The sequence below is a fragment of the Solanum dulcamara genome, chromosome 5, assembly GCF_947179165.1.
Source record: "Solanum dulcamara chromosome 5, daSolDulc1.2, whole genome shotgun sequence".
Classification (NCBI taxonomy): domain Eukaryota; kingdom Viridiplantae; phylum Streptophyta; class Magnoliopsida; order Solanales; family Solanaceae; genus Solanum; species Solanum dulcamara.
Window position 1 is genome coordinate 69821996 of NC_077241.1, and position 24224 is coordinate 69846219.

The 24224-nt window shown below is 34.7% G+C and overlaps 3 protein-coding genes across 5 annotated transcripts; 1 reads left to right on the forward strand and 2 right to left on the reverse strand.

Moving 5' to 3' along the window:
• LOC129888439 (uncharacterized) lies at positions 1-1560 on the forward strand. Its single transcript, XM_055963412.1, has 2 exons — positions 1-351; positions 1109-1560. The coding sequence occupies exons 1-2, from the start codon at positions 1-3 to the stop codon at positions 1541-1543; spliced, it is 786 nt and encodes a 261-aa protein (XP_055819387.1). The 3' UTR covers positions 1544-1560.
• Positions 1561-2308: 748 nt separating this feature from the next.
• Positions 2309-6168, reverse strand: LOC129890713 (uncharacterized). Its single transcript, XM_055966207.1, has 9 exons — positions 5893-6168; positions 4984-5370; positions 4684-4860; positions 4406-4516; positions 4163-4258; positions 3573-4087; positions 3355-3490; positions 2618-3159; positions 2309-2531 (listed from the first exon to the last, which is right to left on the reverse strand). The coding sequence occupies exons 1-9, from the start codon at positions 6166-6168 to the stop codon at positions 2309-2311; spliced, it is 2463 nt and encodes an 820-aa protein (XP_055822182.1).
• Positions 6169-11414: 5246 nt separating this feature from the next.
• On the reverse strand, positions 11415-20096 carry LOC129889534 (uncharacterized). 3 transcript variants are annotated; one of them, XM_055964874.1, is made up of 6 exons: positions 19983-20096; positions 19650-19761; positions 19490-19559; positions 13676-13785; positions 13026-13140; positions 11415-11658 (listed from the first exon to the last, which is right to left on the reverse strand). In XM_055964874.1, exons 2-6 carry the CDS (start codon positions 19708-19710, stop codon positions 11574-11576), a joined length of 441 nt encoding a protein of 146 aa, XP_055820849.1. In that variant the 5' UTR covers positions 19711-19761; positions 19983-20096; the 3' UTR covers positions 11415-11573. The 3 variants fall into 3 exon arrangements, with proteins under 3 accessions (XP_055820849.1, XP_055820848.1, XP_055820850.1); XM_055964873.1 differs by having other exon boundaries at positions 19650-19723; positions 19983-20095; XM_055964875.1 differs by lacking the exon at positions 11415-11658 and adding an exon at positions 12714-12836 and having other exon boundaries at positions 19650-19723; positions 19983-20095.
• Between the last annotated feature and the right edge of the window lie 4128 nt (positions 20097-24224).

The following is a 24224-nucleotide window of genomic DNA, read 5'->3' on the forward strand; positions in this document are numbered from 1 at the left end:
ATGGCCAAGGCATACCGAAAAGATGAAGTCGATAAATTAATGGCCAAAATTGAAAGAATCGATCAACGGGTGGCACAATATTTAAAAAATACAGGATACGAAAAGTGGTCAAGGGTTCATGCCACTGTCAACAGGGGTAGAATGATGACTTCTAACATCGCAGAATGTATCAATGGATGTCTTGTTGAAGCACGAGAGCTGCCTATAATTGACTTTTTGGAGCAAACGAGAATGTTATTTGGTTCTTGGAACTGCAGAAATAGAGAAATAGCATCTTATACAAAACATACTTTGGGTAGAAAATTCGAAGACATCCTAGTTTCAAACACGATCAAGTGTTCGAGAATGAAGGTACACGATACATACTTTCTGACACATATATACTGATACATCAGTTCTGGTACATGATAGATACTTTCTGATACATACTTTCTGATACATATATATTGATACATCCGTTCTAATACATCTTTTCTGTAATTGAATCATAATTTATGATACATATATGTGTTATTTATTTCTTGGTGGCTGATGATTCATCAGTTATGTATAACATGTGCTAATTAAATAATAAAACTTCAATTATGATACATAAGTTCTACATTTGATACATAAGTTCTTGTACATATATGTAAAGATTATTTTCCTTCAGGCTGATGATTAATCAGTTATGCATAAATTGTTCTAAATATATACTGATACATTAGTGTAGATACATTATTAATGTAGATGATACATAAGTACTATTAGATATATGTGAAGTTTATTTATATCAGTTTGTTGCTTCGTTATTCAAGTAAAGCCTGTGCTCATTATACACTGATATATCAATTCGGATACATCAAATGTGTAGTTGATACATAAGTACTGACACATATAAACATAACATGTTTAAAATACATACTGATACATCAGTTCTGATACATTATTTCTGTAATTGATACGTACTTTCTGATACATATATGTGAAATTTATTTCTGGCTGGCTGTTGATTCATCTGATATGTATATCCTGTGATAATTATTACCCTTTAACATCAGTTTCGATACATAGTTGTGTATGTGAGGAAGCAGTACTGATACATAAATTTGAAATATAATTCCTGCAGGTTGTTGCTTCATCAGAGTATCTTTATTCTGTTTACGAATTAGGTATAAGATACATTGTGTGTCTAGAGAGAAAAACATGCACTTGTGGTAGATTTCAATTAGACGAGATACCATGTCCACATGCAATTGCAGTGTTGAAGAGCAAGAACATTACTGACCTGCACCCATATTGTTCTGATTACTACAAACCAGAGGCGTTGGCAAATACTTATGAATTACCAATGGTTCCAATGCCAGATAAGAAAGACTGGACTGCTCCGAAGGAAATTTTGGAAGAAATTGTCTTGCCGCCAATATACAAAAGGATGCCAGGAAGACCAAAGAAAGAGAGAAAAAAGTTCGCTAATGAGAAAATAACAAGTAGCACAAATTCTTGTGGACGTTGTGGCCACGAAGACCACAACAGAAAGACTTGTAATTTCATTCCTAAATAGATATGATGTTTGTGGTATCTCGGTGTACATTCTAATTGAATCATAAAATAACATCTATTATTATATTTTATATTTGAGTTTGACACGTGACATAAATATAAAAATCTTTTAATGACAATTTTTTTATGTATCAAGATTAGAACATTTTATTGCTACAATTTTTTTTAAAATAAAATACAGGACGTCCATCGGTTCGCCATGACATGGATTAATGACAAATCTCACATGGTTTATTTTTTGGATCGTTATTTTCCCAAACATAAACATTCTTGTCTTTTCGACAACCATAATTACACAAAAGTTGTTGGTGATACATAAGATCCTATTTGATATAGGTTGTAGATTATCATATGCAGTAAATCTTGATAAATGCGAATCTGATACATAAGCAAGATGTATCATATACTTTAAATCTTGAGACATAGAATTCTTATGCAAAAAATTAATGTATCAGAATCATTAAATATTGAGAAATGAGAATCTGATACATGTGCATGATGTATCATAATAAAAGAAACTTGATTCATGTATCAGAATTCACAAAATGTGACACTTATGAATATTATACTCGATACAAGTTTGATACAGTAGAGTATAAAACATAAACTTTGAATTTATATTCCATTTTGACACCAGAGAAAAACATAATAAATCTGAGGTATAGAAATATTAAAATATACTAAATCTGATACATTACAGTTTATGTATCAGATACATTGGAAGAATCAGAATCACCTAAAATGTTTACTATCAAAAAAAAAATTATTAGACATCAATCAGTTCTCCTTGGTTTGGAGATATGTCTCTCCTTGGTTTTTTTGGATCGTCGTTATCGCTAACATAACCATCCATGGCCTTCTGACAACCATATCTCCATAAGAGTGCGGCATATCTTGAACGGAAGAATTCAGCGTTTAGTCCGGTACTTGGAATAGAAATTCCATCACTAAGATATTCAGCAAACATGGCCAGGAAAACTCCACAATCCCTGCAAATAAAGGAATACAGGAATTTAAAAAAAGTAAAATTGACATATGAATGATTTAGGTATACATAGCCGATGTTAATACTCACAAGCTGCCACTTCCCTGTTGCGCAATTCCTTCAACATACTCAACTGCTAATGGGTGATGTGGTTCAAGCATATTACCGATTGATTTGTCCTTGTATGAATCAAGAGACGACCAATCAGTACGTTCGTTGTTGTCAAAGAAACCACTGTCTTGCAGGTATGTTGGTAGCATTGCTGCTATCTTTTGGATATCTTGGGAAGGGTTGCTACTTCTTCGTCTAGGCGATGAATCATACACACGTATCAATCTCTCTTTCAACACAACTACCGCAAGAACCCAATGAAAATCCATGTCGCAGTTCACTGGAATGTATACCTCATCTACCAAATGCCACGGCAAACCGGCTGGTATTGAGAAACCTCTTATTATGTTCTTCACGGATCTCTCTTGATGAGCTGTAACAGTGGCCCTTGTCATATCTTCTTGTGTAGAAATGTTAGGTGGAAGGTGATAGTAGCGTGTGTGTGCATATTCGATGTAATTTTTGAAAATGTAATTTGTCGTTGTGTATCGATACTGATTGCTCAACTGCATCTTCGATTTCTTCCGAAGGTAGTAAAATATTACATCGATGTGCTGCACATTTTAAGAAAGTATTAGTTATATAACAACTAGCATCACATATCAGATTATGTATGTATCAGATACATTTATCTATCTATGTATCAGATACATTAATATGTATGTATCAGGTAGTTAGTATGAGTTGTATCATATTATTTATGATGAAATTTTTACCTCATCCTTCCAGCATCTGTCCGGCTGTGACATTAGGTAGAACCAGTTCTTATCTTTAGGAAATGCCACAACAAGGTCCATTTTTTCAAAGCCGAATGAAGAGCACTTAGATCTGTAATGATCCTCCTTCGAATTCCTGAATGGAAACTTGTAGTTTAATAACATAACAAATATAATACACGACTTGTATGGGTATAAGTTGAATATGTCATACTTACTTGTTGCCATGTGATTTTAGAAGTCCTTTATCTATCCATTCAGAGTAGTCTGTGACAAGCTCGGAAGGGGGTTGATAGCATATACCAAAACCTTCAAAAGGGTGTGTCTGATGCGTAACATCTGACAAATTTTCCTTTTCCTTTTCACTCGACCCAAAGTTTGAAAGATACGGCGACTGTAAGATCTTCGAAGGAATCCTGCTTCTTCGAGATGGTGTCTTCGCATCGTCAGACAATACATTAGCTTTTGATGGAAGAGTGGTTGGTAGCTGGCTATCGCGTAATAGACATTCATCCTGAACTTGCTCATGACTAACAGCTGTCAATGGCATGGCTGGTAATGGAAGTCCGTATATTAGAGCATCTATCACATCCAGAGTTTCGGTCGAAAATGGTGCTGAAGTATTGGATTCTGATGTGCTTGGTTTGATTTTTTCTTTTTCAATCTCCTCGACTTGCTCTTCTACTTTGGCAGATTTATCATCAGCTACTCTTCCATCTTTCTTTACAGTGTTCTACACGTAATGTATAACGTCATTAAAAAAATTAATAATGTTGATTTTATCTCAGTAAAGAATCTGATACATTACCTGTAATGTATCAGAATCAGCAATAAGCTGATCAGTATCTGCTCTTTGTGGTTCCATTTGGTGTGCTGATACATCCTTGACGGATGGTTCATCTTCCTGGAAACATAATAACATTTACTTATGATATATATGTACTAAATATCTAGATATATATATATATATATATATATTTAAAGAGGTAGAGCTTATACAAAATATATATATAGAATCAAATTATTCATCAATTTGTTTCTGATACATTACCTTTAATGTATCAGAATAAACTTGCTGATCAAATAATTCAGGAACATCTGCTAAAATGCTTTGTTCCGATATGTTGTCCACCTGATTTATCATGGTAGATGGTTCAGGTCCCTGAAAACATAATAACATTTACAATTGATACATGACAATGAAAATTATCCAGAAGTTTAAAAGCATAAATATCAAATATTACATGATGTATGTACCTTAATATCTTCCTGGACATTAGATTTGTCATTTTTTTGGGGTGGGTCAAATTTATTTGCAAAATTATGCACCTCCAATCCAGTAGGTGCTTCTTGTTGTTCAACCACATGGAATGATTGATCAAAATCATCTTTTTTAACTTGAGATGATGTGCCAGTCATTCGGTTCGCCATACTGTCGATGGCTTTCAAAAGATCAATGTGATTTGAATCCATTTTGTTCTCCAAACGCTTGAACTTCCGGTCAACCTTGATACAAGTATATGAAAAATCAGAATGTATCACCTAATTAAAAGTATATTGTACGTGATACATCTTAAAGTAATAACTTACGTATCTCTTTAGAGACTTCTTTATGGACTTCTTCAATGCTTTGAATTGCATATGAATAATTCGATCCGAATGACCGGAAGATTCACCTCCTAAAGCTGACTTCGCCCCTGGTACATTGTCAGGAGAAACAGGCTTTTCTGATTCCTTTGGTGACTTTGCCCCCGGTTCATTGTCAGGAGAAACAAGATTTTCTGATTCATTTGGTGGTATGAAATCCTTATGCATGTTGGCTGTTTCTACTTGAATTGGCTTTTTAGCAGGGGAAGTCTTCATTCTCTTGGAAGGAGGTGGAGAAGATGTCTCAGCGACATCCCTGGATCTCTTTAAAAATTCAGTGGGTGGTGTTGTTGAGAAGTCCTCAAATCCAGTGACTTCATGAGGTTTTCTGAAATTGACCTTGGCAGCCGATGTTGAATCTTCAGGTTTCTATTGGCTGTCATGAACGACAATAGATTCCATTTCATGTTGAGATTGGACAATGTTGGAGCATGGATACTGCAAAAAAATTGAATAATTGATACATGTTAATTCTGATACATAAACATGATGTATCAGAAACATTAATCCTTCATACATGCTAAATTGATAGAAAAACAACATTATCTGATACATACATTCAGATGTATCATGAGATGTAATTCTAGATACATTATAATTTGATACATAAGATAGAGTTTTCATGAGTTGTAAATACTGATAAATGAGTTTTCATGAGCTGTAAATACCTTTCTGATACATACCATTATATGTATCAGAAAGGTTATATAAAGTATATGTATAAGATACATTATATCTTGATACATTTATATCCTGATACATAAATATATGAGCTGATACATCTACTTTATGAATCAAATTATACTGTATCAAGGTCATGGATATATAATGTATCTTAGATTTTATGTATAATGAATCAGTGCATAAACGAATAATATTCAAAGCATGTACCTCACTGAAGATGGTAGACATGAATGTCTCAAATTTTGGCTTCACGGCGACAACACGCCAGTTAAGAATTCTGGGAATTTTATTACCCACTCTTACAGCAATTTCAGAGGGAACTTGAGATGCACATTCATATATCCAAACATTCAGAGCGTATGGCATGCCGCCTAGACGATACATTTGTTTGGCATTTGAAAACTCCTGACGCATTCCTTTTATCAATTTTGAATATGCTAATTTCCCCCATGGATATTGCTCATAACTACCATCTTCTACCATCTTAAAATCATCAACTGATATAGGTGCATCACCTAGTTGAGAAAAAACAAAAGTATGGATGAAATAGAGAATGGCCATCTGAACGGCATCTTCGTTTGTTTTCCATCCTCCAACCAGAAAACGCTCAACGAAACGAGCTTTGTTGACCCCATTTTTGGCACCAGGAAAATATAAAGACAATAATCTACTTGCTTGATCATCAGAATACTTGAAGTCATTCATATTACCGGTGCATCGCAAACCAGTAATGATAGCAAAATCATTTATTGTAAATCGCAGTATATTACCCTGCACATGACGAATGTGCAGTTCTTCTTTGTTTTTTTGGTCTACCTCAAGAAGTAAGAGGCATTTGATGATTTGCCCTTGAAAGTTGCAGTTTGGCATATCTAAGTAGTGACCAAATATAGATTGCCTAAATAACTTTATACCTTCTTCACCTATTGATGATTCAAAATCATCAAGAAAATTAGCCCTATATGCCGTTTCGAATCTCAATGGGTGTGACGGGATCTTCTTGATGACGTATTTCATTCCCTGCATTGACATGAAAATGGTTAAATACAACTTGAACTCTATACATGGATACGATGTATCATATGCATTAAGATATCTGATGCATAAGATGAGATTCTGATACATACAGAAGATGTATCAGAAACAATTATATATTATATTCTGATACATACATGTATATGTATTAGAATCATTAAAATTTGAAACATCAAAAAATGACACTTACACATGGTGTATCAGAAATAGTAAATCCCAAAAAAAATTGCATTTGAAAAATACATTATGTATCTGATACATAAATATATATGTATCAGAATCATTAAAACTTGAAATAACAAATACTGAGGCTTAAAGATGATGAATCAGAATTAGTAATTCTCAAAAAATTTCATATGAAACATACATTATGTATCTGATACATAAATGTAGATGTATCAGATTCATTAAACTTGAAATAACATAAACTGAGACTTAAACATGATGTATCAGAAATAGTAAATCTCAAATATTTACATTTGAAAAATACATTATGTATCTGATACATAAATATATATGTATCAGAGTCATTAAAAATTAAAATAACAGAAACTAAAACTTAATAATGATGTATCAGAAATATAAAAGCTCCAAAAAAAATACATTTGAAAAAGATAATATGTATCTGATACATAAATGTATATGTATCAGAATCATTAAAAATTAAAACAACAGACACTTAAACATGATGTATCGGAAATAAAAAACCTCCAAAAGATTTCCTTTTAAAAAGATATTATGTATCTGATACATAAATGATATGTATCAGAAACATTAAAACCTTCACAAAAAATTCATTCTAAAACAAAAAAACTTAATTGAACACATACCTTTGGGAGATTAGGGCGTGTTGTAACCCCTTCAATCTTTTTGACTATTTCATTGGGTGCATGTTTAACTGTAGCTTTTGACTTCAAATTCTCTCGTAGCTTATTCATCACTGCTGGATCGTTACGATGTTTTGATCTAACTTCGTCGTAACCTTCCCAAGACGAATCAGACCCGGGAGAAACAAGAATTCGTTGATTTTTAGTGGACTGTTTGAGACCATGAACGGAATCCATATGTATAAGCTAAAGTATGAGAAACACAAATAGATAGATTTACAGAAGAAAGCAAATGATAAAAAATTAGAAGATTTATCAAAGATTTTCAGAAGAAATCAAAATATACAAATTTTAGGAGAAATCATATTGAATGAGGATGAATTAAAGTTTCATATAAGGAAAGATTGATACATTACCTTATTTGGAACCTGATTAACACTTGAAGGAGCAAATTAGGGCAAGAAAAGAGGGATAGGGCGGATGTATCAGTGACTTTTAGAGAGAGAAAGGAAAAGGAGGAAATTTGGAAATTTTTTGGTGTATATGGGAGTAAAAGTAAATATATTAGGGGAAGTTGTGTAAAAAGGTAATTTGGCCTATAAACAATGTAACACTTAGCTAAGAAAATTGTTTCAACGTTGGCCCTTGCTAGCAAGGGCCAACACTATTTGTTCATATATAAATATGTGTGTTCCATGGAAAATATACGACATTTATATCAAAAACATCTCATAGTAAATAACATATTTTATTTTTACTATTACTGATGAAAAAATTACCTAATTACATAACTTATTTTATCACATTCCCTAAAAAAAATTATCATTTAAAAATTTTACAAAAATTCCTACTCTTTCCTATTCTCTGATACATCACTTTACGCGATGTATCGGTCGGATACATCACGTGATGTATCGGTCGGAGATATCACTTTACGTGATGTATCTGTCAGATACATCATTTACGTGATGTATCAGGACATTAGATACATTACTTTATGCGATTAATCGATCGGATACATCGCTTTACGTGATGTATCAGGACGTACGTGATGTATTCGGATTCCATCAAAAAAAGGAATTTCGGATAATTTTTAAAAGAGTAAAAATAAAATATAATTGAAAAGAATCACAATGGATTATATAGGTAAAATTTACATTATTGATTTCACTTTATGTGAATTGATTTCACAGCAAGGATATTTCAGGGAAAGCAATTATTTAACAGTACTTCAATGATGTTGTTACTTTACATTGTATGTTTTATTTTCCCACCTTTTCATGGTCTATTAGTATTATTTTTGAAAAATGTATCTTTTGCTCTTACATTTTATTTTATTTTTTGAATTTTAGGGCTCCGCCAAGAATTTGCATACATCGTGTACTTCAAAGTTAAAATCAGGTTTGGTAGATCAAGAATTAATACCCCCAGGATTGTCAAGTTGATTGAGCAGGGGATCTCTCAAATGGGGGTTTTTAGGTTCGAACACCTATATCCTTTTTTGATTAAGCTCGTCGCATGGAGTTTGTCTAGTGTGGTTATCTCCTTTTTATGTGGTTTACAGATTATTATATTGGAATGAGGTTTACTTCATGTGCACCCAAAAGATAGCGTGGGTTCTCTTGTGATGAAAAAAATAATATCAAGAACTAAGGGTTAACCATTCCAGGGGGCAGGGGTCTTGTTAACCAATTCCGCCATGGCAAATGGCAGTAACAAATTTTACCAATAATTATTTTTAAATTTTGAAATTTAATTCCTCAAGGTAATTACATATATTACGAATTATCAAACAAATTAATGAAATTTCAAATATAATATTTTTTAAATTTTAAATGGTGCAGTGCTTTTCCTTCAAAATGTGGCTCGACAAATTTAAACGCCACTTTTCATTATAAATACAGCCTATGATCATTATCAGGTCAATATATCAGATTTACTAAGATTTTTCAAATATGCTTCATAATACATTTTTCATTTTTCCCTTTACATTTTATTTGATTTTGTCCTGAATTTATTTTATATATTAACTTTAAATTAAGATACGGAACATTTTGTTGCCTCCTAGTACTGATCCTAAGGGTGCCTGGAAGAGCTGCAGAGATGATATAAAAAATTGCACACCAGATCAGCTCAAAGTTCTTCATGGTTAGTAGTACTCATTATTTATTCATCAATTTATTTATTTTCTCCTAAGCAAGTCGATGCACAAAGCATCGTGTGATAACAGGGTTTGAGAAAGAGATACACCTCAAGGGGTATGATGTAAACAGTCTATCTTAATGCGAGCATTAATGACTGTTTCCACAGCTACAAGCCTACAACTCGTCACCTATAGGTCACACGGAGACAACTTAACCATGGCTCCAAACAATTTTTGAGTTTAACCGATCTTGTTTTAAGTACTAATTTTTTTAACAATTATTTTAGGTTTCAGATTGAACTTTTTAAAGGCATTGGAAGGGCTAGGGCCATCTTCAACAAGAGGATATTACATCAACTCTTGCTTTACACATTGCCAAACTCTACAAAAAAAGACTATTGGTTTGGTCCCAATTCACCTAGATTATTCAACAAGGTACAACTAATCAATTAGTAGACTTATTAAGCTCAATTTCCAACTCCCCCCCCCCCCTCCCACCCACCCCACATAATTTTGTTTAATAATTGTCGTTTTGGACTTAAAATGAATATTTTATTCTATTCCTTGAAAGTCTGAATACTAGTTTCAGTGACATAGTATATAACTACTAAAGCATGAACGGCTCGTTTTTCCTTATTACAGATAATAGCTGAAGCAGTAGGAGATTTTTTTTGAATAGAAATCAATTTCAACATATTGATTGCCCTTATCCTTGTGACAAAACATGTATCAATGACATAATTAGTTTGCAAGATATATAATTAGTTTGAATTAATGGAATTGTCTCATCAATAGAAGTGAGAAATTTATATATTGATTTGGACAAATTCCTGTATGAAACATTGTGTTTTCTTCAGTTATCGTCCAACTCCCCCAAATACAAGGGAACAGGCACTGCTCTCAATCTGTCGTAACAACGAAAGAAAACTCCACATACCGAAAAATTTTTTACCTTAATCATCCAACTGGGGGGTCCTGGCTCAGTTGGTTAAGCACCTCCACCCACGACCAGTAGGTCCTGGGTTCGAGTCATACCGGAGGGGAAGTGTGGAAATACTATAAATCCTCCAAAATGGGGGTGAAAAAAAAGAAAAAAAAAAGTGTTTTTCAATGTTTTGATCTCCCAAGTAGTTGAATTCCGTGACAAATATTTTAGTATGAACAAATGCCTCAAGGGCTAGATCCACCAAAAATTTTACTATTTACCCTCACGATTTATATGATATTTTTTAACTACTCGCAAAAATTTAAAATTGGAAGAAACATTTTTTAAACTTGTGGTCCAAAATAAACAAAGTTATTTGTACGACTATAATACATCTCACTAAAGGTAAAAATAAAAAATTTAAAATTAAATTGTTACTAACAGTATATACATATATTTGGAACAAAGGATGATTGTTTTCCTAGCGAACAAGCTTTCTTCTTCACAATAATGTTCTTATCTTTGATCCTCAACCCTCAACTTACATATATCTACTTTTTTCCAATTGCTCCTTGGCTAAACTCTATTGATAAATACTTATTTGCACCTAATATTTTCATGAAATCATATTTATTTATCATATTTAGATAATTTTAATGAAATGAATATTAACTATATCCATCCTGCTACTTAGCTTAGTTGACAATCAATCATGTAACTGGGCTCCTTCCCTCTCCCCAGCCACATCCAGCAGGGGCTAATTGCGCGTGAAAACATCACCTACTTATCAAAACTAGAATTTTAATGTCTAATAAATCACAAATGCCATCAATTAGTGAGGTGATACAACCTTGCAGCTTAAGAAATACTGATTCAACAACAACAACAAAAAATCCCATCCATTGAGATGCAGAGACCATGGATCTATGTAACATATTTTGACATATATACAAAGCAATCAATGATTTCTTCGACTAAGTTGCCATGCAAACTGATCAAGAACTACCATTGCACGGGATGCTGAACCAATCGAGCCATCATACCTGTATGAACAAGTGAATTCATGGTTCCAGTGAGTCAAATCCCAATTTCAAGTAAATTCTGTAGGCTGCAAGTGCTCGGTTTAAATGAGGAATTACAGACTTTAAGAGCAAACTTTGATTTTGGACCTGGGCACATAAAACCCTCATTTACTAGGCCTAAGTGCTTTAAATCCAATGACAAAGAGGTTCATGTGCCCTGCAAGTTTTTTATTTTTTTAAAGAATCCGAACAACATAAAATCTCTCGTATACCAAAAGGCATCATTGATCAGTAGCAAATGATAATAGAGAAATGTCATAGTCTAGATAGTTGGGAAGAAGTGGAACTTTTTTTTTAACCCTCCCTAGGAGCTCCTGCCTTTTTTGCTCCCTTGGTGACATCGAACCCACAAACTTAGGGTCGGATAATTTTCCGAGAGATCTGCACATCCAAACTCAATCCTAAACCAGACATGTCCGATCAAACTCAAACATAACCATAGAAGAAAAAGAATAAGCTTCAACTACCATCCAACTTAATTAACACCAATGCCCCAGAGTCCCACTGAAGAATGACGAAAGAGGGATTTTTTTTTTCTATAAGTATAAAGAGGGATATAAATCGACAACAAGGCAACAAAATAATAGAAACTTTGGGCATATTTTGTAGACCTTTCGAGATCAAAACAATGAATAATTACTTAGCTCGATGGAGAGTTGTGAACCAAGAGAGGATGAAGAAGCCAATGGAACCAAACTTGTATCTTTGTGAGAATTTACATCGTCACGTTTAGATAACTTTATGCTTCTTTTAAACTGTGACTAAAGATCACCAACAAATGAATATTTGAAGTACTGAGATAGATTAAAGAGGACAACTATCCAAATATACATGTAAGAGAAGACCAAAAAATTGATTCTCCAAAGACCTTAACTTAGGAACATCTTGAATGAATTTAAGAAAAGATCAACAAAGAGCTCTGAAGGAATTTTTATGGAATCTTAACAGTCAAAAAAAGAATTTGAAGGAATCTTATTGTTATATATAAATGCATTTCTTCAAAATATACCAAGTCCTAAATAGAAACTTTGCCAATAATTAACAAGTATCTTGTTTCACGCATCAAAATCCAAAGAATGATGGTATGTTCCAAAGCATTTTGATTAGTCACTACACCATAGATCGTTGTGCTGAATTACCTGATGAATATAGGAAATAGACCATTTACCCGTTATACTAGCTCTTCCCACTTTGTTTCCATGACAATGTGACTTCTAGAATACAGACTAGAATTTGGCCAGGATTATACATGCATTATCATTTCTTTGGGTCTAATAGAATGGTGGGAGCAGATTGGACTGCTGTAACCTAAGTACGGAAATACTTACAATCCAATCAAGAAGAATGCCCCTGTGTGCATCAGAATAGCACCTTCACCAGCAGGTTTTGAAGTACTCATGCTTCTTGCACAGAACCAACTCTCATGAATTGATGTTACAAGATCTGTCCACAAAAATGGCAAAGATAGTTTTTAAGTGGTGTTTATTTTCATAAGACAATCCAGTTATTCTGGTTTTTAGTAAAAATATTTTTGAGATAGTTTTTTAAAAATTAAAAAAATTGAGATAGTTCTGATTTTAGTAATCCTTTGTAAAGAATTGCAATTACCAAAAAAAAAAAAAACACAGGCATGACAGTTTGTGTTTTGCTTGGCATTATTGACTGGGTGCACAAACAATGCTTTCAAACCCTATAAGCAGCCCACCACGCAGACACCACAAAACTGTTATTAAGAAAAGATAGGTATATTGCATTTACTTCTCAATATCACACGTGCAAGAGGCAAAGTACGAACATGAATGTAGGTACCCCATCACTATCTCTACACATTTCAACCAGAGTGCCAGCTCCAAGCTTCAGAATATTGGAATACCACAAATTGGCATACAGTTCAGATGACATGTTAAAGATGAAATACTTCCCGGAACTTAAAGTTCAAGCATGATATATTTTTATTTGTAAACAGCAATAAACTCACATTGATTCTGTCCAATGACAAAGCTCTCCGTCTGCAGTTTGTTTCTCTTGATAAAACTGATAAGCTCACACATTTCGGTTGGATCTGCCATTATACCCTCTTGCTCTGCACTACATGCACAAACACAAGGCTTTAAACCTACATCATTTTACAGAAGCACAGAGTGAAGCGAAAAACGAAACCAGTTTTGCACATAGTGACACTACTAAAAAGTCTCTAGAAATAACTTTTCTTTTTTGCTTCTTATCTGATCTTCTTGTTCCATATCAGAGGAAAGTATGTAAAGTTTCTTCTGTTACTTCACAACTAAAGCATTGGTTGTTTTCGGAGTGCAATAAAAGTTGAAAGCTGAACGAACCTTCCTACAAATACAGAGCACCATACTTGGTCTATTTTGGGAGCACTTGTGATGTTCATATATGTCCAGATTCAATGAACTTTGCAAAACCATCTTTTTGCATAAAGCAATCAGTGTAAATGTACAAAGCTTGGATATTGAGTCTTCTTACTGTCAATAAGTACATCTTTACTAATCGAAAAGGACCAGTAGAAAGCCAGTACTTACTTCACCCAAAGACTGTCAACTCCAAAGTATAGGACAAGAAAATGATACTTGAACTTTGATTTTCAGTATTTTGTTGTGGATACCCCTAAAGCAAGATCTTTAACCATGTAGGCTTCCAGGATCAGAACAAGGATAATGGTTGTACAGTCTCCTCTTCTAAAACTATAATAAATCTCAAGTCTCAAGGAAAGATGACCAAAAAGAAAGCCCCAGGAATGACGAGTCAAGTTGCTTATACTGAAGTGGAAAAGACCATTGTGTTATAGTAAAAGATTAAAAAAGATCACTTTTATCACAGTACTGGTGGTATTTGATTGAGGCACAAGGGTTTGATCAACAGTCACACAAGTTAGGGCAAGTGGAGAAGCCTTTGCATTATTAGTATCTTTGAAAAGTGTAATTTTGAGGAGGAAACATAAGTTCAGGTGGCAATGCCTAATGCCCCCCCACCCTCCGCGCGCACACACCACAAACAAAAGATATCTAGGGGTATCCCTCATAACTATATTACCCAGTTTAGTGGAGCTCCAACATTTTAACAGCTTCGTGTCAATTTGCACAGAAAAACCTTACCTAACCTTTACCAACACAGCCACAAGATGCGGCAACACTATAATAAGTTTTGGAGGCCAGGCCTAATGCTCCCCAAGCAAGAGATATAAATGGATATCGGATATTCCTCATAACTATAACACCCAGTTTAGTGGAGCTCCAGCTTGTCAACAGCTCAGCTCCTGTCTATAGTGTCAACTGGCACAGAAACACCTTGCCTAGCCTTACCAACGTAGTAGCAAGATGCTTGTGGTGCTTTATCATTTTGCGTCTTAAGAATATAGTTAGTGCAACAGTTGCATCACAAGTAACTTGAATAAAGAAAAAGAGAAATGCCCTTCAGGGTTTGGATGACACTAAGCTCGTATCATGGTTGTAAGCTCTTGTTGATGAAATGATATATTCGGTTTAAGTCGTACTACCTTACATCATTCACATCATGCTGAACCATTGTGGTGTAATAGCTTATAGTTTTTTTTGTTGAAAATCATGCTAATCCTAAAAAATATCCCATGCAATACTCGTAATAATTATGTTTTTGAATGCCAAGAGACTCATTAAGAATATTGTATAGATATTTTAATGATTATGTTGTAATAATGATAAGACTTACCACCCTTAAAAATCCACACAGACTATAGAAAGAAAAAAAACAGAAGAAAAAGGTCCATATAGATAAAATAAACTAGTTAGTGTAAGGTTTATTCTTGAAAGTACACTTGCATAGGATCAATTTCTGCTAGAAGTCTCTTTAGCCTATTTAGAGGTGTGTGTCACTTGAAATTGTGGAGAACCTCTAGAGTTAAAAGAAACCCAGATATAGAATATCGAATAAATTCTATGTGACACGATAGTGAGGTTCTTATAGAGAATCCGACTAACTTGGGATTGAGGCATAGATGTTGTTGAATGTCATAATCATTAGAGAATCAAGAAATTAGGGAACTTATCTTATCTCATCTAGCTCAAAACTACTCTGTAAGGAGTCCATTATTTATTGTTCACCACTCAATTCAACAAGAGCTTACCTTTTTCTTATATCTGTTAACAGGTATCAGTCATTAAGCATCAGAACCTCGACAATTTGATAGACTCAAGTAACTTTTAACTACCAAAGGTCGGCTCCATATTGGTCAAAATTTCCCTTCCACTTTGTAGTTCTACTTATTCTTGTATATTTATGTTTAACGTTAAGAACACGATGGTGAAAACATCATCCTCAAAATTTCTCCATCTGTCTCATGTGTCCCATGCACCAAGAATTCCCCAAGGCCAATTTTATCAACCCATATCATCTGACCTGACAAGTCAGCCCTCAGCTTTTACCCATCAAGCACCATGTTATCGTGTAGTCAAAAATGGTCTTTGCCTAATCAACACCAGGTCATCGCCAAAACTATTGCCTAATTATTGTCAAGTCAGCACTATATATTTCATCCAGCCATATGCAACCTGGCTACATGATTGTTTTATCAGCAATCTATCAAAGTTGGTGGCACGCAAATATTCAATTTCAATCATGGCTCATGTAAATGGTGGTCCCATGGACATATCAATGTCATGGAGGCACCAAGTCAATTTTATGTAAGCATACTATTCATATAACGAACAGTAACTTTTTTCCAGCATACTCAAATTGACTTTTCAGTTCGGATTTGCAAACTCAAATATTTAACCGCTTCTAGTTGGACATGGTGCATTGAAAGTGAAGAATATAATTGTATGTTATTGTTTAAAGTTAAAAGAATTGCTGTGAATGTGTTGTAAATTATTCTTTGCTAATTGTCAATAAAAATTAGAAACCCAAGAGCCAGAACACTCTTATGTAACTTCAAAACCCCCATTACAGAATTCTTTTTTGTTGTTCACCATTCAATCAACAAGAGTTTTCTCTTTACTTTACTTTATCAATGTTTCCATGCTTTCAGTATTAGCAACACGTTCAATAATTAGAAATCAGCTTCCTTTGCCAGTTAGTGACAGGGGTGGAGTAGTAGAGTAAAGGGGGTTCTGTACCAAAAAATGATACTGTGCAAGAAAGCTAAAAATATATTTTTTAGTTATATATAAACGTTTCAGAAAGTACTTCCTAGTCTCATTAAGAGGAACTGGAGCCCAAAACTTAAGTCACTCATCTTAACTTCATTTAAGCAGGTACACAAGCTTCGTCACTCTAAGACATCCCCCGTCTAAAGTCTGAACAATTCACAAAGCAAATTTTGCAAAAAAGGCCATAGGGAAGAAAGAGCTAACTAACCTTCCCCCCCTCCCCCCCCCCCCCACGCCATCCGAGGCATTTCTCCCCTAGCATATAAACCAACAACTTGTAACATTAGGTTCTTCTTCCTACTTTAGATGACCATCTTTTGTCTACTACTACTACAACAACAACAACAACATGCCCAGTGAAATCCCACTAAGTGGAGTCTGGAGAGGGTAGAGTGTACGCAGATCTTAACACTACCTCAAGGAAGTAGAGAGGCTGTTTCCAAAAGACCCTCGGCTCAAGTGCATCAACCCAAGTAAAAGAAGAAGAAGAAACAATGAAGAAAGCATAGTCGTTAATAAGAAAGGCAATGTAAAATCTACAAGAATGAAACAATAACAGCAGCAAAATAGTGTGATAATTGAAACACAATACACAACATAAGGCAAGAGAACACTTCGCCCCAACTTCTACCCTAATACGCGTCCGCCACTCCTTCCTATCTAGAGTCATGTCCTCAGTAATATGAAACTGCGGCAAATCCTTTCTAATCACCTCTCCCCAATATTTTCTCGGCATACCTGTACCCCTCCGAATACCCCCTACAACCACCCTCTTGCACCTCCTCAATGGAGCGTCAACTCACCTCCTTTGCACATGTCCAAATCATTTTAGCCTCGCTTCCCTCATCTTGTCCACCACAAAGGTCACTCCTACCTTCTCCCGAATAACCTCATTCCTAATATTGTCCCTCCTAGTATGCTCACACATCCATCTCAACATCCTTATCTCCACAACATGATCTTCCGAACAAGTGAGTTCTTGACTGGCAAGCACTCCAACTCATACAACAATGATGGTCTAAAAATTCCCTTTAAATTTGGGTGGTACCTTCATATCATGCAAGATTCCAGAGGCAAGCATCTATTTCATCCATGCCGCCCTAATACGATGTCCCCACTACCCTAGAGTACGGACAAAAGATAATTAAAACTCTTTTTGGGGAATAGGGTGTGTGGCAAGCCTCACTTCTACGTCCACTTCATCTAACACAATACCAAATTTGCACTCCAAATACTTTTTTTTGGTCATGCTCAACCTGAACCCTTTGGACTCCAGAGTCTGTCTCTAAACCTCTAACCTAGCATTAACTTTGTCTCGTGTCTCATCAAACAATACTATGTCGTCTGCAAATAACATACACCAAGGAACCTCCTCCTAAATAGATCGCGTCAACTCATCCATTACCAAAGGAAATAGGAAAGGGATAAGAACTGATCCCTAATGTAGCCCCATCTCAACTGGGAAGTGCTTCGAGTCTCCTCTCATCATTCTAACCTGAGTCTTGACTCCATCATACATGTCATTTATCGCCCTAATATACACCATCGGAACACCTTTAGCCTCTAAACACCTCTAGAGAACATCCTTCAGGACTTTGTCATAAGCCTTTTCAAGATCAATGAACAGTATATGAAGGTCCCTCTTCCTTTCACTATACTTCTCCAGCAATCTCTGCATAAGGTGGATGGCTTCCGTAGTCGAACGTCCTGGCATGAATCCAAATTGATTCTCAGAAATGAACACCCCTTTCCTCATCCTCATCTCCACCACTCTCTCTCAAGCCTTCATAGTGTGGCTTAGCAATTTGATACCCCTGTAATTATTACAATTTGAGATATCACCCTTGTTCTTGTACAATCGAACCATTGTACTCCACGTCCATTCGTCGGTCATTCTTATCGTTTTAAAAATAGCACTAAACAACCTAGTCAACCACTTCACACCTGCCTTGTCCGTGCTCTTCCAAAATTCCACCAGAATCTCATTGGGTCCAGCCGCTCTTTCCCTTATCATCCTGCTAATAGCACGTCTAACCTCCTCAACCCTAACACACCTACAATACCCAAAGTCCCGAAGTCTATCAGAGTGCACCAATTCACCCAACACAATGTCTCTATCCCCTTCTTCGTTTAAGAGTTTGTACAAGTATGCTTGCCATCTTTGCTTAATAGAAGTAGGATTTTTCTGTAGGGAATATTTTCTACTTTCTTCTCCAATCTAATCACTTGGATGATTTGTGAATCCACAATTTCTCTGACTAACGTCTAAGAATAAAAAAAACTTCCCAAAGTCAAGAAGCACTCAACCGCATCAAACCTTATCCAAGTTAAATACTGAAATCACACAAATAATATCACCACAAATCTGAGAAATGAAGCTTGGTTCAGTTTTGAAGTTAACTTAATTAATCTCTCTGAAAAGAGATTACTCTAGTATACAAATTATTGACCAACTCAGAAATATAACAATGTAAACCTACCGTGAGAAACCAAAAAGCAGAATACCCTTTCTGAACTTGTAATGCTCGCGGAACATTCATACTAGAAAGGATCAATTGCATTGCTTTAAATAACCAGTTAGCCACCTCAAAATAAACATTAACAGAAAACAAAAAAGCTATAAATGGTTTTTCCACACTTTCCCTTACATGGTAGACATCAGACGAGAAGGGGCATTAGGGTCGTAATTTAAAAGCAAAGCAGCCTTCAATGGTTGACCTGAAAGTGGTAGAACCCATCTCAGCTGACTATACATGTTAAAGTAAAAAAGAACACATAAACTTCTTCAGAAATGTTACATTCACAAACCTGAACCAACATTGCTCGAAATCGATTTTTCCCATATTTTATGCACAAACGCCCACTCCATTATATTCTTCTGCCTGCAACAAGCAACACACTCACCTCCATATCATTTACACTATAGAGACAAAAAAAAGGGTTCACCAATTATATCTCAATGTTTTATTTTCATAAAAATTTTGCAGATAAAAGAAATAAATGGAAGCAATTCACCATCAAAAGACAAATACATAGACAGAGAGAGGTTCTTAGAGGAACTTCATCAAACAGAAGACAGGCACAAACAACTTTCCTTGTATAAAACAGACAAACTAATTTCTGATTTTAAAAAAAATGTACCTGATCGAAACTTGGATATAGCAGCTTCAGTAAAACACCAAAATAGCGAAAATGGTGAAATATCAACAAAAAAAAATGATAGACGAAGCAGACTACAGAGTTTTTTTGTTTTTTTTTCAAAGGCAAGGCTGCGTACGACCCTTTGTGGTGAACCCGCGCATAACAAAAACTTTAATGCACCGGACTGCCTTTTTTTACATATTAAAATTCGATTAAATTTAAATTTGTGTCGAAAAGCACTAAATAAAATTTCATATTGGGGAGAATTACTCTTTTTTGGTCTTATAATTTTTTAAAATTTTATAGCTTTTTCTTCAAAAAGAATTACATTTTTTTATATATAAAAATGTTAAATATTATAAAATAAATTAATTTAACAATTTAAGAGGGAGAAAAGAGTAAGAGAAACAGAGAGGAGCAGATTAGAAAACATATGTATCTTGCATTTTCATTTCCATAGAATGACAATTTATAACAAGAAAATAAATGGATGGTGGGCAACTTGCCCTAGTGGAACATCCACTCATCCATTTTCGAAAGACTCCCCTTTGGATGTCCACATATAATTAAAAAAAAAAATTATACAAAAAACAATATATATAGTTATCCTGAAGACCCATAGATATTGTGCCCCGTTAAAACTGTACTAGAAAAAACCTGGTGAAAAAAAGGCTTAGTGAATGAAAAAAATGACACATATCTGGTAATACGCCTTGAGTACTGCCTCATTAAAAACCTTACCAGAAAAATCTAGTAGGACAAAACCTTGGTAAAGGAAAACGGAGTGCAACGCGTATTTTACCCCCCTTGATGAAAACTTCATTTGATATTTTGGAGACGACGCATTCCAATCTTATATCTTAGCTTTTTAAAAGTTGACGTTGATAATGCCCTTGTGAATAAATATACAAGATTATCACTCGAACGAATTTTTTGAACACCAATATCACCATTCTTCTGGAGATCATGTGTGAAGAATAATTTTGGTGAAATATATTTCGTTCTGTCTTCTTTTATGAAGCCACCTTTCAATTGAACTATGCACGCGGCATTGTCTTCGAATATAACTGTGGGTACTTTGACATCATTTTTCAGGCCACATCTTTCTTTGATGAACTTTATCATCGATTCCAACCACACACATTCTCTACTTGCTTCATGAATTGCTATTATTTCATCATAATTTGAAGAAATAGCAACAATAGACTACTTTGTAGATCGTCGTAATAGAGCAGTTCCTCCTTGTGTAAATAGATAGCCTCTTTGAGATCGAGTTTTATGTGGTTCTGATAAATAACCTGCATCTGTATAACTAATAAGGTCTGCACAACCTTTGTTAGTATAAAACAAACTCATATCAACAGTACCATTTAGGTAACGCAAAATATGTTTGATATCGTTCCAATGCCTTCACGTTGGGGATGACCTATACCTTGCCAGCAAATTAACAAAAAATATTATATCAGATTTGGTTGCGTTAGCAAGATACATAAGTGCACCAATAACACTGAAATATGGTACTTCAGGACCAAGAAGTTCTTCATCCTCTTCTGGAGGTCGAAATAGATCTTTTTCCACTTCAAGTGGTCGAACAACCATTGGAGTACTTAATGGACGTGCTTTGTTCATGTAAAATCATTTTAAGATTTTTTCAGTGTAGGCAGATTGGTGGACAAAGACCCCTTTGCTAAATGTTCAATTTGCAGACCCAGACAAAGTTTTGTCTTTCCAAGATCTTTCATCTCAAATTCTTTCTTTAGATATTCAGTCGCCTTTTAGACCTCTTCAGGGGTTCCAATGAGATTTATGTCATCAACATAAACGGCGAGTATAACAAACTCTGATTCTATTTTCTTAGTAAAAACGCATAGATAAATGACATCATTTATATAACTTTCATTTATCAAGTACTCACTAAGGCGGTTATACCACATGCGCCCTGATTGTTTCAGACCATATAATGATCTTTGCAATTTCATTGAGTACATCTCCCGAGACTTATTACATGTTTCAAGCAATTTTAATCCTTATGGATTTTCATGTAAACTTCATTATCAAGTGAACTATAAAGGTAAGCTGTAACTACATCCATTAGATGTATTTCAAATTTTTTATGTACAGCTAAACTGATGAGATATCGAAAAGTTATTTCATCCATAACAGGTGAATATGTTTCTTCATAGTTGACCATGGGTCTTTGAGAGAATCCTTGTGCAATAAGGCGTGCCTTGTATCTTATAATTTCATTTCTCTCATTTCGTTTTCACACAAAAATTCATTTTATAGCCAACTGGTTTTACACCTTCAGGAATTTGGACCACAGGTCCAAAAACCTCACGTTTAGCAAGTGAGTCTAATTCTGATTGAATTGTCTTTTGCCATTCTGTCCAATCACATCTACGTCGACATTATTCGACGGATTTAGGCTCAAGACTTTCACTATCTTGTATGAGGTTAAGTTCAACATTATATGCAAAAATATTATTCACCGTAATTTTTGATCGATCTAAATTTATCTCATCAGTGGTAGAACTTATTGAAAGTTCTTCATTCACTTGAGTCTCGGATTCACTGATTTCTTCATGAATATCAAGATTACTCAAATCTTGACCTTCTTCGGGAGGTTCTTTTGTAGTATCATTTTTGTTATTCCTCACGCTTCTTTTTCTTGGATTTTTATCCTTTGAACCCAATGGTCTACCACGCTTCAGACGTGTTTAGGATTTAGAAGCTATTATACTAGTAGATAGTCCTTTTGGGACATCAATCCGGACAGGCACATTCACTACAAGGATATGCAACTTAGTTATCCATTGTAAATCAGTAAATGCATCTGATATTTGATTTGCTATTTTCTGTAAATGGATGATCTTGTGGACCTCCTGCTCACATGTGCGAGTACGTGGATCAAAATGAGATATTGATGAAATTTTCCACGCAATTTCTCTTTCGAGTTCCTTTTTCTCTCTCCCTAATTGCGAAAAAGTTATTTCATCAAACCGACAATCTACAAATCGAGCAGTAAATAAGTCTTCAGTCAATGGTTCAAGGTATCGAATTATGGAGGGTAAGTCAAACCCAACATAGATGCCCAACCTTCGTTGAGGGTCCATCTTTGTATGTTATGGTGGTGCTACATGCACGTATACTGCACAACCAAAAATTCTTAAATGAGCTATATTTAGCTCATGACCAAATACTAATTGTGATGGAGAGTATTTATTATAATTTATCGATCTGAGATGTATAAGTGCTGATGCATGTAAGATAGCATGGCCCCAAATAGTAATTGACAATTTTATTTTCATTAGTAGAGGTCTGACTATCAGTTGTAGGTGCTTAATAAATGACTCTGCAAGGCCATTTTGAGTATGATCATGAGCAACAGGATGTTCAATTTTTATCCCAATTGATAAGCAATTATCATCAAAAGCTTGGGATGTAAATTTTTCAGCATTATCAAAGCGAATAGCCTTAATTGGATAATCTGGGAATTGAGCCCTTAATCTTATTATTTCTGCCAACAACTTCGCAAACGCCAGGTTGTGAGATGATAGGAGACACACACGAGATCATCTTGATGATGCATTTATTAGGACCATAAAATATCTAAACAATCCACTAGGTGGATGAATACGTCCACATATATCTCCATGTATACGCTCTAAAAAGCCAGGAGATTCGATGCCAACCTTCAGGGTTGATGGTCTGGACATCAATTTGCCTTGATAACAAGCAGCACATGAAAATTCATCATTCGTAAGAATCTTCAAGTTCTTTAACGGATGTCTAGTTGAATTTTCAAAAATTCGTCTAATCATTATTAATCCAGGATGACCTATTCAATCATGTCATAGCACAAATGTATTTAGAATCAGTAAACTTCTGATGTACGATCAAATGTGCTTCAATTACACTAATTTTTGCATAATATAGGCCAGATGACAAAGTTGGTAATTTTTCCAAAACATATTTCTGGCCTGAGACACTCTTGGTTATACCAAGATATTCAATATTCATTTCATTTAGTGTCTCAACATGATATCCATTTCCGCGGATATCTTTAAAACTTAACAAGTTTCTTGGGGATTTAGAAAAGAATAGTGCATCTTCTATAATAATTTTTGTGCCCTTAGGTAGAAATATGGTAGCTCTTCCTGAGCCTTCAATTATTTTTGAATTACCAGAAATTGTAGTAACATTTGCTTTTCTTCTAAGCAAGTTGAAAAAATATTTTTCATC